At 41.9% G+C, this 15,910-nt stretch overlaps 1 protein-coding gene across 1 annotated transcript; it reads left to right on the top strand.

The window, feature by feature from the left end:
* The first annotated feature begins 9,686 nt into the window (after window positions 1-9,686).
* nfkbiab (nuclear factor of kappa light polypeptide gene enhancer in B-cells inhibitor, alpha b) lies at window positions 9,687-14,218 on the top strand. The gene is made up of 6 exons (XM_088433736.1): window positions 9,687-10,098; window positions 11,671-11,776; window positions 11,870-12,080; window positions 13,179-13,267; window positions 13,386-13,646; window positions 13,726-14,218. Exons 1-6 carry the CDS (start codon window positions 9,848-9,850, stop codon window positions 13,759-13,761), a joined length of 954 nt encoding a protein of 317 aa, XP_088289862.1. The 5' UTR covers window positions 9,687-9,847; the 3' UTR covers window positions 13,762-14,218.
* Window positions 14,219-15,910: the final 1,692 nt, after the last annotated feature.

The following is a 15,910-nucleotide window of genomic DNA, read 5'->3' as shown; positions in this document are numbered from 1 at the left end:
TTTTCTGGCAGTGCACGCCCTTCAGTGGCCTTCCATTCCTGTTCCAGTGAAGCATAGCTTATGGCTGCCTCCCATACCTGTCCCACCAGCACACATCCTGTGGCACCCACCCGTTCCTGTTCAGTGCATGTCCTGCAGCTGCCATTCATCATTTTTCTGGAGGCGCACATCCTGCGGCTGGCTCCCGTTATTGTTATAATGGTACACATTCTGTGGCGACCTCATGTTCATGTCATGGAAATTCAGCTCCTGCGGCTGCCTCCTGTTTCTGTTTTGGCAGTGCTCATAAGCAAAAACAAGGTAGCTACATAAAAATGCATGTATGTTGTCTAGCCATATGTCCCTGTTTCAGACGTGTTCTGGCAGCACACATCCTGTAGCTAGCACCCTTTCCTTTTACTGGCAGCGCACGCTCTTCGGTGGCCTCCAATTCCTGTTCCAGTGGAACATAGCCTATGACCATCATCCTGCCCATTTCCGGCAGCTTAAACACCTGTGGCTGCCTCCCATTCCTGTCCTGCCAGCACATACACTGTGGCAGCCACCCATCCCTGTTCCGTGCCTGTCTGTTCAGTGCATGCATCATTTTCCTAATTGTGCACGTCATGCAGTGACCACTCATCCCTGTTCCAGCTTTGCACTCTGCAGCCGCTACCACATTGGGTATGGGTCCTGTCATCCTGCTCATGTAAAATTAGAAAGGCCTTATGTGCCCACTTTAGGGCCCCCCAAATGCCTGCCTGTTTTGGTCCAATTTTTTTTTCAGACGCCGTCTGGGATCTGTACCTTGTTATGGAGGTGGGGCGGGTACAGTAATAATTTGCGTTGTTTTCTTTTGACCAGTCTTGCACATCAGGTCTTTTGGTTTCCACCTGTGCTTGTCAACCCAGGGGTCTCTTTTGTCTTCCAATGTGCTCCCTCAGCTACTCTCTTCTTGTCCATGTGTTCCATGTTGTGTCATCATTTGGCTTGTATTTAGTTTCCTGGCTTCTATTGGTCTTTTTCAGATCGTTGTTGCTGTCACAATAGTCTTAGTGGTAAGGGCTTTCTTTCCTGGCGCTTTGTTGTCACTTTGCATTAGTCTTTTACGACATTGTTTTGTTTGTTTGTTTATTTGTTTTCTCCGATGCCTTTGCTGGTATTTTTGTTTAGTACAGCTTGAATTGCAGCCTTGCTTCTCCCGACTTTCTGCTTTTGGGGCAACAACATAGCCGTGACACCCTTTTTGATCATAATGATCATAATTTTTTATTAATTAATCAAACAATTACTTTTGTCATGATTTTCTTGTGCTTGCTCACCCAGTTGGTGAAAAAACACAATTCCAATCTTAGTCTCTATCCCTATGGGCCCTGCCTGTGTCTTGCCTTTTGGAAATTAGAAACAACACCCATGGGACTTGCAGATGCTGATCATATCTATGTAAGACTACTAATTAAGGTCTCAGTCCCATTGAACTTTCTTTATTGATGGTGGGAATAGCTTGGGTATGGATTTCCCTCTGTGTGTGTGTTGGATAACACGGCCTGATGTCTCCCTGGGGAGCAAAAGGGTTTTGTGTATGTGTGTGTATGTGTGTTTGGGCAATGATCGCACCCATCCTCCCCCGAGCAGGAGCTGTTCTGGCTGATAAGAGATCGAAAGGACATTCATCCATCCTGCCCCCCACCCCTCTTACACACACACACAAACGCATTACACCCAGGGCACATTTGTACCTTCTACCCAGGCCCCGAACTCCATTTCGGCTAGTGCGTTAGTGAAGGTGGGGTTGTTCTGGAAATCAATCAAGAGGGATCAGCGTGAGAACAGGCTTGGTGTTTCGGAGCTGTTGGCCTGTTGATGGCTGTCTGGGATGTATGGAATACGAATGACTGTGTAAAGGTGTGAAGAAACCCAGATTATTGATTTTTTTTTTTTCAACACATGTTTTGGATCAGAAAATCACCTCTCTTGCTTCCCTTAACATGAGCGCAGACTTTGTAGAACAACATAGAAATTTTTAGGTGTCATCATTCTTGTAATATACATAATGCAACTATCTCAAGTGTGGCAACTTGACACATCTGGTTATTGCTGGTTCCTGTTTTAATCTCTTTCTTCTCCCACCACCAAATCTTCCTCCATCTCCTTTAAGACCAGCATTACCTCCTTGTTTGATTGATTGTGCAAATCTAAAGTGAGGCTGACTACTCACTGTTGCACTTCCTGTCTTGCTCATGTATTTAAAGAGGAAATACGCAAATTCTGCAATTGTATTGATGAAATCATGGATATTTGTGGATTCAAAAAGAAAATCAAATAAAAGACACCCAGAGAACAAAAATTTAGAGTAATTTTACCTCTGAATTTTGATTTGTTTTTCAACCATCAAGTGCTGGTGTGGACACATCCGTTTCGGAGAGTTTTTGGCCTTACTATGTTGTTGTTATTTTCTGTTAATATTTGCTGTCTGCTGGTTGGTATTGGGGTTTTCTTTTCTGTTTTGGCCTTTTTTTTATTGTCTTTTCGAGTAGTGGCGTTTTGATTGTGCGTTTAAGTTCTTGTTTTTGTTCCCCTCGTGTCAATGTCTCATAGGTGTGATAACGTTCACGTCCTCATTAACCTCCTTCCTTGGTGTCTGCCAGTCAGCTCCCAGCCACTATTACGTCATGCCCAGGTGTTCCTTGTTTGCCTTGTCATTTTTGAGTGTACAGTATTTACTTTCCTGTTTCCTTTCAGTTCTTGTCGGGTCATTGTCGGTGTTAGTGTCAGTGTGGATGTTGTTTGGCGTCATTTGCGATTTGCTCGCTCGCTATTTCTTAAGCTTAATGAAGTCTTAACCTCGCGTTTGCCCCCTGTGGTGGTAGGATGTCAATTTGTTTGATTTGACATGTATTAACCAGTTTTTTAAATGTTAATATCACAGAGGATCATGTTAACATCGTGGCAGCCAATATCGTGATCGTGATTAAAATTTGATTAATTGTGCAGCCCTAACTGAAATATAATTCAACTTACTTGGATGTTTATCTGCTTTATTGCTGCATCTTTATCATACAAATTGCAATCAGCCTGCTGTCAATGTGAAAATGGTCACTTTAAAATACTACAGAGCAGTGGAGGTATATGTTCAGTTGGTTCAATAAACTACTTGTCATTCACAGCTATAACAAAGCTGACTTTACCAGAGATTTATTCATAGTTGCTCCCTGTCTCAGTCCGGTTTTCAGGTTTCTTGCAGATGAGGGCATTCTAAAATGTGTTTCGAGTAACCAATGAATGCAGACCAAATTTTCATTCTTTCTCTGGTTGTCTCTCAGCCAGGAAATGCAAGATAGAAGTTTTTTAATTCCCTAATTAAAGACGTTTTTTAGTAAATTCAATCTCGGCAATACTTTGTTTCACTTGTAGTGTATGTGACACTTGAAATTTAGACAAATGTTAATAAAACCATCTTCTATCATTGTAGGGCAGGCAGTTATAAATGAGAACTGACATCCACCATTTGAGAGTCATGTAAAGCATGATAATGTCAGCCAGTGGTCATGATTCCAAATTGCACTCTTGTCCCCTGAATTAAATATGATGGTGTACTGTATTATAGCCTAGGATTAAATCCATTAGCTAGCTTTGTTTTCGTGTTACATTTATGTTACTGGTGTTGTGTTTCCACTGCAGTGTAACTGGAGAGCCAAAGACATTGTACTAAAACAGGAAAAAAAAGAATCAGTATGAGGGCAGACAGAAGCAGACCAGCACCTGACAAATGACGGGCCGAAAAAAAAAAACTGGTAAATGTCGCCCTCTAGGTGGCATAATGTTGAACAAAAATACACAGACAGAGTGACGGACCGACGATTACAATTCCGTACGGCTTGAAAAATGATGGACCGTCGATGACGGAATGATGGCGGGGCTCTGACGAATGACGATTGCCCACCTCTGCCTTTTGTTGTCTCAGTTGACAAGCAGTTGCTGTTGGTCTAATTGTATTTAAGCTCTCATTTCTCAGTTACACATCAGAACATGAAGTCAAGTCAAAAGCTCTCAGTCCTAGTTTCTTGTCTAGTCTTTTAGTCTGGTTTGATTTCTCCACTATATCTGAGTCAAGTTTCCACATCTGTTTTTTTGAGTATTTCTGAGCACATTAAATTCTATGTTTAAAGACCCTCCTTTTCCACCTTCCTGTACTGTCCTAAAGTCACCTCCTCAGTTGACACCAACTACTCCATAGACCTTCTTAAATAGTCCATGTAAGTCAACTGCCTTAACGCTCTATTTACATTCTAATCTCTACACTGGTCACTGCTTCCTGCCTGTTATCTTGTGGTAACATTTTCCACTGTTTCTGGCCACATCTCAACTCATGAGCTAACCATAACCATATAGTCAAGCTGAGGCTCGTTATACAGCTATCTTACAAGAGCTGTATAAAAAGTTTTAAGCATGAGAAAAATAAACATGATCAAAGATTTTTGAGCATTTATTATTCAACGTAGTCCGCATCAAGGGTTGGGCAAGCGCTGTATCCCTGTAACCCTGTGGAAGAACTTTTTTGTCAACCTATAGAGTGTTTACGAAGCATCGTCATTTTAAGCATTGTCTATCTGTTCTACTGCATAGACCACAATTGTCAAAGTTTTTTGTGGCCCGCGAAAACAGATCATGTCAATTTCCATGCTAAACCCAGTTCCAAAATTTTAACTTGAAAAGCAAAGTTGAGTTTTTGCAATATTTTGGGATTTGGTTTGTTATAGTATCGTCAACAATAAATCAAACTGTTATGCTTTACTTTTGATTTCAAAACTACTAAGCCATCAATTTGTTGTGCACAGTAATAATACTACAAGACGATTTAAAACTGACTTGGTTTCCCCATCGCAACAGCCCAATGAGGGGGAAGTTGTAGCTGCAAAATGGCCCACGACAAAAATGAGTTTGACATCCCTGTGACAGACAATGCTTAAAACTTTTCATTCGGGACTCGTATAAGCAGCTTCACTTCTTTTCCAGATATCTGACTCTACTGTAGGAGTGCCTGAGTGCGCAAGTCTGAAGAGCCCCTACCCAGCCTGTTTTCTTTGAAATCCTCCAGCAACACACGTGATTGAAATGATCAGCTCGTTGACAAGGAATGCGGAAGCCTGATCGTGATCTTGATAATTGGGTCAGGTGTTCTGGAGTGTTACATAGAAAAGAGGCAACCAGTTTAGCGTGTACCGCGCCTGCTGACAAAGACAGCTGAGGTAGGCTCTGGCACTCCCGCGACCCGAGTGAGGACAAGCGGTTAAGAAAATGATGGATGGATGGATGGATGGATGGATGGATGGATGGATGGAAACTGGCTTGTCACCATCATTGTGAAATAGCAAAGATGAATGGATAAACTATGGCATATTCTGACTTGTTTACAAATTCCATTTTCAGCATTGTCACTTTATGAACGGAGCTCACTTGTAAAATGAGAGCCCCTAAAATGTTCAGGTTGACGAAATAAAGTGTCCCATGTGTGTATATCCATATGTGCAACCAGCTGAATAATTGTCCAGACTGGTGAAAATGGCAATTGATCTGTGTAGTGTAGTATTTTACAGTTGAGCTGTCTTTCTCAACTGTGAACTGACTCTGTCCAATCGGAGCACATCACGTCTAATGGAACTTCACCTATTTTGAACTTGTACATGATGAAAAATACTGGGTATTCAGTCCCTCTCTTCAAATCTATTGTTTTTCTCACATTAAATTAAAACATTTGACATTTGATTCATTATTAACTGCGATGAATGTTGAGTAATCTATTGAAGTGCCTGAAATTAAAATAACTACATTCTTGTTCATCATGTATACATTTGAACACTCTCACAAAGTCTTCTAACTTATCTCTATCTTTCCATGGGATAAAAGACTTTATTCTCATAATGTGCATCTCCGTCTGGAGCAGACGTCTCATTGTGCTGTTGACTATGCCGAAAACTCGAGGTCTCTTCAGGCAGGTGTAGGTGAATGAGTTGTAGCCAATAGCTATGGCAAGCCTAAAACAACATGAAAACGAGTGAACTCAGTAACTACATATCGTTAAAATATTACTCATTTAAATCATCTTAAATCTAAAAGGAGACCATTTCTAAAACAACAGGATTGAGCAGTGAATGAGACTTGGATAAGACGGTCCGTAAAATGGTAAAATATCTACATACTGTGGCCTGATTTTGAATATAGCCTTGACCGTGTTATATTTCCGAGAACGTTCGCACATGAACATGTAACAAACTGTTTTTGTTTTTTGATCGACAGTAAAACATGTCTTAAAAGCTGATCGGCTACTTTATAAGGCATTATTCACATGTTCAAAACAATAAACATTTACGTTGTCAAAAATCTTTCTTTCCTGTTATCACAATATTTATTGATGGGTAGGTCTGTCCGCCCGCAAAATTTGAAATCCATGTTGGCATTAGATGTCCGTGCGAATTTTGGTAAGGATTGGTGGCTTCCTGCAGACAGTACCCAAAGGCTCGCATTTAATTTCAAATATACATAACAATAGATAATGATGATGATGATTAAAATAATCGTCTTAATAATAGCTTGATGGGATTTAAAAGGGTGCTTTTCATGACACCCAAGAACATCATACAATGGCTTACATTACATTAATAAAACAGTAAAAAGTAGACTTCATTATTTTTCAATAAAAGAGCCAGAGCATGTGCAACATATGCAAGCTGCATTCAAGCTGTCAAGCTGCATGGGTGTGTTTGCGTTGGTATTTAACATTAGCGCAATGTCTCTATAAAACCGCAATGAATCTTCGACGCTCAATTAAAAACTGGAGGACAAATCTCTGTAAACTGTTATCTGCTTCCACCTAGTGGCTCAAAAGAAAAATTTCTCTCCTGCCTCAGTTTCTCTTGCGCCTCATGTGGAGATGTGTTTTTTTCTTTCGTGAGGAGAGAAAAAACAGGTTGTGGGTCGGGTGAAGGTTTGACTTCAGCACAGTCATTCAAGTCACAATTTTGTGACTCATTGAACACTTTGTCCCTTATTCATGTATCGGCTGCTTCATGATGAGTCAGTCTCTTTGTGTTGCGTGTCAGCTCATATCCAGAAGTTCCCGGGATTCCCACCAACACAAAGTGCATGCACGTGCCTATTTTTTTTTTTTTTTTACATGTCTGGCCGAAAATGTTTCATCAAAAGCATAAAAAATCAAATTTCCCCTTCAGTGGTGGCCACAGCTAATCAATTGCTTCCGTCTAACCCTGTCTTCACACCCTCTCGCTTCCAAAATAAGATAGGGTAGACTCCCGGACCCCGTCACATTTGTATTCAATTTTTGATTTGGATTGGGGAAATTCGATTCACATTTTTTAAATCAATATTTCTAATGCACATGAACACATCGCACGCATCTGGTAAATGAATTTAGTCCGAATATATTTTTTCAATTGAAGTATTTATGTAACTAGTCGAGGTAGTAATATTGATACTGATGGCACATGAATACGTAAATCACAATCTCTTTTTAAACATTTGTGTCATTTAAGTTGAAAATAAACTTTCCTAAAATACCCTAAAATCTTCAACAGTCTGAGTTGTTTGCTGACGGGTGTACTCTCTAAAGCAGAGATAAAGAACGTAAAACCATCAAGTATCATTGAGGGAATGCCTGGACAATTGACTCATTTTTCCCTATACAAAATGTGTTTTGTGTCAATCAGAAACATACAAAGGCGAAATGGTCATTAATGTATAAATATAATGAATGTTTTACAAATAAAGCTGAGCTTTGTCTAAAGGTGACAGTGAAACTTATTCAGCTGACTACATTCCATCCCTTTATTCATGCCGCAGTGCAAAGGTTCAAACAGAGGTCCTGTTTTTCACTTTGTCGTCAAAGCTGAATGGGTTCAGCAGTGTACTCTCTTCAGGTGTTCTATAGCTTGTGATACACGCCCCAAGTCCTATTTATGTCCTTTTGAAAAACAGCCCTATTTGTGAATATTCTGCTGCCAAAATACAAATATGCTAATGAAGACATGGCTTGATACTAAAAAGTGTCTTTCGTCAAACTGGTATCACTTACTGGGTCAAGTATGTCTGGAGTTTCCCACTTCCACAACACATGCTTGTTTTTAAAAGATATAATGTAACTCAAAGGTGGTTGAGCTGCACAGCACAGGAGAACCTGTTGTGTAACCTGCTAAAGAACTTGGTGAATTATGTAATAGTTTATTAGAGGTACTTCTGAAATTATACTTATATATTTTGCAGAGGTTTGATAGCATTCTGCATGTTCTTAAACTTTACCAGGTGTGTCAAACTCGTTTTTGTTTGTTGGCCGCATAGATGAAAATCTATTCCCCAGTACGTCGGATCAGAAAAATCATGGTTTATATTTATGCAAGTTTAAAACAACTATATAACTTTTCCATGCATTGACTGTTTACCAACGTTTTGGGGGATTGTTTGTAGGGATCTTCGCTTTTTTTCGGTACATCTCAAGTACATCTCTGATTTGTGAGTTTTGTGAGCTGAGCCAATCCAACCTCCCTGCATACAGGGGTTGACTGGACAGCTAATATTTTTAATTTAGATAACCATATGACATATTATTATTTTTAATATTCTAAGCTTGCTGATTGACGCCAAGCACCTGATCGTGTAAAGCCTCAAAAACAAGATTACGTTGATGAAGGCTGGATTAACAGAGGGCATTCTTTTCATTCGTCAATTTTTTTCCCATCCCAATCACACAAATCACAGTTATTTTTTCATCTAATCACACATACGTTCCCACACCAGGTGTCGATCATTCCTTCCCAATGCCAAATACAACCTACAACCTGATATATATATATATATATATATATATATATATATATATATATATATATATATATATATACACACACATACATAAAGGTCTAACCTTAACCCTATACTCCTGCAGTTAACATTTGAGATATAAATCATTCAGCTTGTTCAATTCACCTTGAGAATAATTCTTGCTTGTAGATCACAAGTCAACCTCATTTTTATCATGGACCACATTGTAGTTATCATTTCTGTCGGGAGTTGACTGTGAAGTCAAATACATTTGAAATCAGAGGCCATTAAAACCTGTTAAAAAGGGAGATTGAGAACCAAAAAAAATGTAAAAAGTTGAAGACAACTTGAAAATTTGGCATTTTAGCCAGAACCTTGAAGTCTTAATTAGCATATTTCGGGCCACATGAAATGATGTGGCGGGCCGGATCTGGCCCCCGCTTCTTGAGTTTGACACTGATGATTCAAACCGTCTCACTTATTATTCACTTGCACAACGTTTTCATCAGGCCCAAATTCAAAATATCTACTTCTTCACATATATTGATCATTCCAACTTTATCTCATTCCAGGTCACTTAATTCCTTGCCTAATATCGTTCAACAATCATCAATTGAATCAATCATTCAAACGGATTCTACATAATTCCACGTTTTTTTTTTTCTCTGCCTTCCCGGTTTCACATACAATTTCTCCAGGAATTCCGAAGGTCTAATTTTAAAGTACTTTCGACACCCCCTGGAAAACACAGTTTCTCTTCAGTGAACAAATTTTAAAATTGAAATTGACGTCTGGAATTCCAAATAGGATATGCAAATGTGTCACGAGTTGCACAGCGCGCACGAGACTCACTAGAAATCCCCAGTGGTCGCCAGCAATGCTAAGCGGGCGTTATTTTAAGTGACAGTTTGCTGGAAATCCCCCACCTAGCGGTTTTAGCTCCGCCCCAGCAGTCCATCAAACTCAAAGGAAACGCTCAGCGGCGGACTCGTATCAAGCCAGCTCACATCCCGACTAAGCCCGAGCAGGCGCGACCATGGCCCTCCACAGGACCGCCGTAAGCAACCAAATGGATTACAACCGGGAGTCCAAAGAAGGGAAGCCTTCGACGGACGAGCGTCTGGATAGCGGCGTGGACTCTCTGAAGGAGGAGGACTACCAGGCTGTAGCTGAAGAGATATGGCGCCTGCAGCTGGAGTGCCAGCCGTCGCAAAACAAGCAACTTGCAGCTAACGCATCCGCCGAGATACAAGAATGGAAAACGCAAGTCACCGAGGACGGAGACACGTAAGCTAAAGCACACACCGACGACGCTGGCGGGACGAGCGTCGCTTGCCCAGTCGGCCCAGCGGGCTCTTCTGCGGGCCCTTCTGCGGGCTCGTTGGAGACCCGAGCAGCGGGGAGCCTTTTCTTCCCCCTTGCCCTTAAAATGCACGTCACAATTCAGCCGGAGCGCAATTTTTTAGCCTCTTCTTTCTTAACGGAACGTGATGTTGCTTGTGCACCGCACCGGAGGACTTTTGATTTCGAAATGGCCAAGTTTGGCTTCGCCCTGAAATCGTGGGATTGCACGTAAACAAAAGGCTATTATCAGCAGGAATTCTACTATGGCCGCCAGTCGGATTTGGGAAAGTCCCTGTGCGCGCCGCCGAACGTCCCAACCGGCCGCGCGCTCCCTTCCGTCAAAACGAGAAGTGGCCCACAAGTGCTCAAAAAGTACCCGTAGTGCTTGGAAAAACATTTACGACACGCACACCACTTTGAGTGTGCGGAAAGAAGGGCTAATTCTCATGTAACTGTTTTGTAAACTCGGCACCGAGAACACGGTCACGTTACGTCACGTTTAAAGGGGACGTCTAATCCCTAACATTTCTTTACAAAAACAACTATGCGTTCCTTCTTGCCTGAAAGCGGCATTCTGAATCCTATTTTTCATTTTTAAAACTGTGTTTTACAACAATGTACACAAACAGGACCTAACACGCATGTATAGACTACCAGAAAAATCACAAAAATGCAAATGAAGAACTGGTAAAAACGAGGTGATGAAGGGTAACAGAATAATTTAAATGTACTAATGATTACAATAATGTAAATAAATAAATCGTATAAATGAAAATCTGCTGCCATTTTGCCAATTGCTGTCCGCTAAAAATGACATCTCTGTTGCCTAGAGCTTAAGTAACAAGCGATCATGGATCAGTTTGAAAATCACGTGATCAAACTCCAAAAAAACACGTGGAATGAATGCAGAAAATATAAAATGGAAAACTCATGGCACCCCAAACAAAACTAAAATACTTTTTGGTTCAGTTGGAATGTAATAATATCTGATCTTTCATGACAGTGTTTTAGATAAGCGTTGAGCCATGAAATACTAGACAAATATGCAAAAAGACACGTTTTAGTCTAGTGAGCAGTTACAAAAGGAAACCGACATTAACCTTTCTACATTCTGAAAGAAACCTCAGATGCAAGTCATTAAATTTGCGCTTGTGGTTACTCAAGAGCTATTGTTCTCGTAGTCATCATTGGAAACACTTGAAAGGAATCTTGTTGGGTTAATTGACTGTACTGCGTTGCCCTTCCGAAAAATTTTATCTATGGCGTCTATGATGTTTTAATGAGAGTGACGTTTACTGTCTGGCAATGGAGTTTAAAGTGCCCCAGTATACCCACCCCGAATAGTTCTTATTAATGTAAAATAAAAAAAAAACAAACCTATATATATTTTGATAAATCTAAGGCCGATTTCAACATCTTTTAACTATGATAAGCTTTTCCTTATTTCATTTCTTATCTTTCATTACATGGAAGTGTTACATGCATATTATAGCTGTTGGTCTTTGTCTGTCCCAGGCTCCTCCACTTGGCTATCATCCACGAGGCCAAGGACTACATCAAAACCATGATCGAGCTCTCCAAGAACACAGACTTCCTCAATGTCCAAAATGACCAGCGACAGGTGCGCGACATGAGCTTCAGCTCGTTCATGAAGCCTTCCTCCACAAAGCTATCTAATAGATGGGAATCTCTCTCTCTCTGTGTCCCACTTCAGACACCTCTTCATTTAGCAGTCATAACAAACCAGTCAGACGTGTGCCAGCGCCTCCTGGCCGACGGCTGCGATCCCACGCTGGTGGACGACAACGGCGACATGCCCGTCCATATAGCCTGTCGCCACGGCAACCTGCTGTGCTTCAGCGTCCTCACGCAGTTTTGTCATCCGGAGCATCTCCAAATGATGATGGCGGCATGCAACTATCAAGGTCAGCTTTTAGCAAAATGGCATTTTTTGTGGTTAGGTGAATAGTAAATTCAATTAGTTTTAATTACGTCTGAGGGGAGGTCTATTTGTTTATCTTTATCAAAACCGCTTAATTGTAGTTTTAGATTTTTTTTATGTAAGGATTTTTTATGTATGCATTTAATTTTGATTTATTTGTTTGTGTTTACTAGAACCATGGTTTTTAACCTGCCCGTTTGACAAGGTTGCCTTCATAAGCTACAGAGTGGTCCCTTGATATGCAAATGCCCAGACTGTTGTTGTAAGCCATAATTTGCATTATGAGAACAAAATAAATTTGTAGGTCAAGGTATGTTGGCCATGAATAGTCAAACCCGTTGTTATGACGGGCCACATTGTAGTAATAGTTTCTGTCACAGGGCCGGAATGACTGTGAAGTCAAATAAATTTCAAGCGTATTCCTCACACACTTACTTAGTTTTGAGATCGGTTTGTGTGATCCATTTCAAGTTGAAGACAACTTGCAAATTTGGTATTGTAGCTAGAAACTGGAGTATTTTGCGGGCCCTGAGGTGGTGAGCCACATCTGGCTTCTGGGGCTTGAGTTTGAAACCTGTGATTAAAGGCAAAATAAATCTGCCGCCAAAATTATTAATTATAAAATAAAAATAGATGGAATAATCTATAGAACTGACAAAATAAGATGAAAATACTGTTGAATACATTTTAAGCGTGTTTGTCACGAACCTAATTTTGAGATCAGAGGCCGGTAAAAATTGTTCAGAAGAGAAAATTGGGAACAAAAGTTAAGTTGCAGACTATTATTTTAGCTAGAAACATGGAAGTCAAATCAGTATTTCGCGCGCCACATAAAATGATTGAGTTTGACACCTGTGGTCTATGTGAAGGATCTGTTAAGTCTTAAACATCTAGTGGGCTATATCTCAGTTGATTTGATATCGCTCCCATGTTTGCACATATTTTCATAAACAAGCATCAGGCGGCTTCTACTTGCGTAATTTGGACACAAGAGCCTCCGCTTGACTTGTCGCTCTGCCAAAGCGAGCGTCCGTGTGCCGTGGTGTCGGATGTTAAGCCGCTCCTCTGATGTCTTCAACAGGTCAGAACTGCCTTCACTTGGCCTCCGTCTACGGTTTTCTCTCACTGGTGGAGAATCTTGTGGATCTGGGAGCTGATGTTGACGCAAAGGTATACAACATGCCTTTTTTTTTTTTTTTGGTGCACTCCAAACTTGCTCTTCAACTCGTGTACGGATACAAATTGAAAGTGCATCTACAGTATCTATATTCTCTGCTGTTTCTCCTAGGAGCAGCGCAACGGCCGCAGCGGGCTGCACCTAGCGGTCGACCAGCAGAATCTGTCCTTGGTCAAACTGTTGCTGAAAAAGGGAGCCGACCCCAATCTCCTGACATATGGAGGCCACACCCCCTTCCACCTCACGTACGGTCGCAGCAACGACGACATCAAAAAGGAACTGTTAGCGTTGACCCGTCCCGACTTGAGGGAGCTGCCCGACAGCGAATCGGACGAGAGCGAGGACGAGGAGGACGAAGACTCGGACGAGGATGTAAGCGTGCGCTCGGCGCCGCGCCGCGGTAAAAGGCAGTTAGCTTCACGAGTTGCCTGAACGCGTTTGTGTTTTTCAGGTGGGATATGATGACATCCAGTTGAACGGCCACTAGCAGGAGGAAATGAAGTGAGCGAGGATGAAGTTAAGAAATGTCTAGCGCTCGCCTCGCGGCGCATCCCAAGCCGCCACGGAGGTCTCGCCATTCAAACAGTGGGCAGCAAAGAGAGCGAGAGAAGCTAACAGGCAGCTGTAGGACCTTAATCAAATGGACTGGTAGCCCTATCAGCCAGCAGCAGTGTGGGAAGGTGCCACATGAGCACGCGGCTGGCTTTTTACGGCTGCCAAACATTCACAAACGCATCCATCCACACAAGCAGCTCTCTTGTATGATATTGTAAATGCTGTGTATACAAAGATGTATTTTCTATGAAAGCTGTGACTATGTACATTAGGACAGGTTGTAAATGTTTGACAGCGACACTTCATTTAAATTAAACACTCATATTTAACAATAGAAACTCTTTGTGTTTCAGTCGCAAAAGAATAAAGGCAATGCATGTTAACCTAAATAGTCCATTTGACATTCAATTTTGTACAGTAAAACAATTGTAACCGTCAAGGCAGCAATTACAGGGGAGTGATAGTCTGTCGATGGTTTGGTTAACCTGAATAACAACGGGTACATTTCTATGCTTCCTTATTACATAAGCTATGTCATAAAAGGGAGGCAGGGTGCTGGCGGGTAACGAGGAACTTGCCACGCATCGACAAGAAGCTCGGGGAATTTTGAGTCCCGAATGAGGCCGCGTCAACCAGGAAGCTTTGGGGCGTGTGGGCCAACAGGAAATTCCCAAGAACACTCAGCTGTTCATCACATTCCGTCCTCCCGTGCTCCAAAGAAGGGAATCTCTGCCCGACAGGATGTTTCAGTCAAGATAAGAAAGGGGAGTTTCAAAAGTTTCACTTTGACTAAGTTACAAAGTGACATGACTTTGCACATTATAGCGATCTTTAGTGTGTCAACGTTCTCTGCACCTCTTTGTGTTATATCCTATTTAAACTTTTTTATTCAGGAAATATCACAAGAAATCGAAAAATGGAGTGGCACAAAATCATTCATAATGTCTGCTTCCAAAGCACCAGTAGTAAATCAATTGCCTACTTTCTCTTTGCGTTACAGGCAACAGGAAAACAAATATATAACCTATTTTTAAGGCACCGCAATGTACAATCAATATTCGGAATATAGCATGGTAGTTCAAACTAATTAAATGTAGAAATAGGCAAACGAAGCGTCATAAAGCACCGCTGCGCCTCTAGATGGTAAATTTGGTTAAAGAGGCACACTGAAGGGTGAGTGTGTGTGTGTGTGTGTGTACATATACATACACATATACACACACGCACACATTCCCCCCAGAAATTTTCATGAATGTGTACGTAGGTACCAGATTTTTTTTTTTAAATGTGAAACATAATTATACTTTACATATTTGAGCGAAAGATCACGGCAGTACAAATGTTTACTTAATCCATCCACCGGCTACCACTTTATCCGAGGTCTGGTCACGGGGGCAGCAGCTTGAGCAGACTTCCCTCTCCTCCGGCCACTTCATCTATATCCTCCGGGAGAATCCCCAGGTGTTCCCGGGCCAGCCGAGAGGCAGTCTCTCCAGCGTGTCCTCCTTCCGGAGGGACATGCCCGGAAGGCCTCCCGAGGAAGGCATCCCAACCAGGTACCCAAGTCACCTCTGCTGATGAGCAGCGGTTGAGTCCCTCCCGGATGACCTAACTTCTTACCCTATCTGTCAGGAAGAGGCTGGACACCCTGCGGAGGAAACTAATTTCTGCCGCTTATATCCGGGATCTCGCTCTTTGGGTCACGACCCCCAGCACGTAACCAAACGTGAGGGCAGGAACGTTGATCAACCGGTAAATCGAGAGCTTTGCCTGTCGGCTCAGCTGTTTCTTCACCACGACAGACCGGTACAGTGTCCTCATCACAGCAGACGCTGCTCCAATCCGACTGTCGTTTTCCTGTTCCATCCTACCCCCACTTGTGAACAAGACCCCAAGATACTTGAACTCCTCCACTTTGGGCAGGACCGCATCCCCAACCCGGAGAGGGATTTACTTGAATCTTGAATGATTAAACCTTATACTGTTATCCCTTCCCGTTTCCATCCCTTGGCTGTAGTCCGGGAACTCTGAAGGCCGGAGTTTTCCTCGGAGTAATGCCTCTCAAGATGTTGAACTAGAGG

The sequence above is a fragment of the Hippichthys cyanospilos genome, chromosome 14 (genome assembly GCF_059441005.1).
Source record: "Hippichthys cyanospilos isolate Australia breed blue-spotted pipefish chromosome 14, RoL_Hcya_1.0, whole genome shotgun sequence".
In the NCBI taxonomy this organism is placed as follows: domain Eukaryota; kingdom Metazoa; phylum Chordata; class Actinopteri; order Syngnathiformes; family Syngnathidae; genus Hippichthys; species Hippichthys cyanospilos.
The sequence above is the reverse complement of the archived record's forward strand: the minus strand, read 5'-3'. Positions and strand labels throughout refer to the sequence as shown.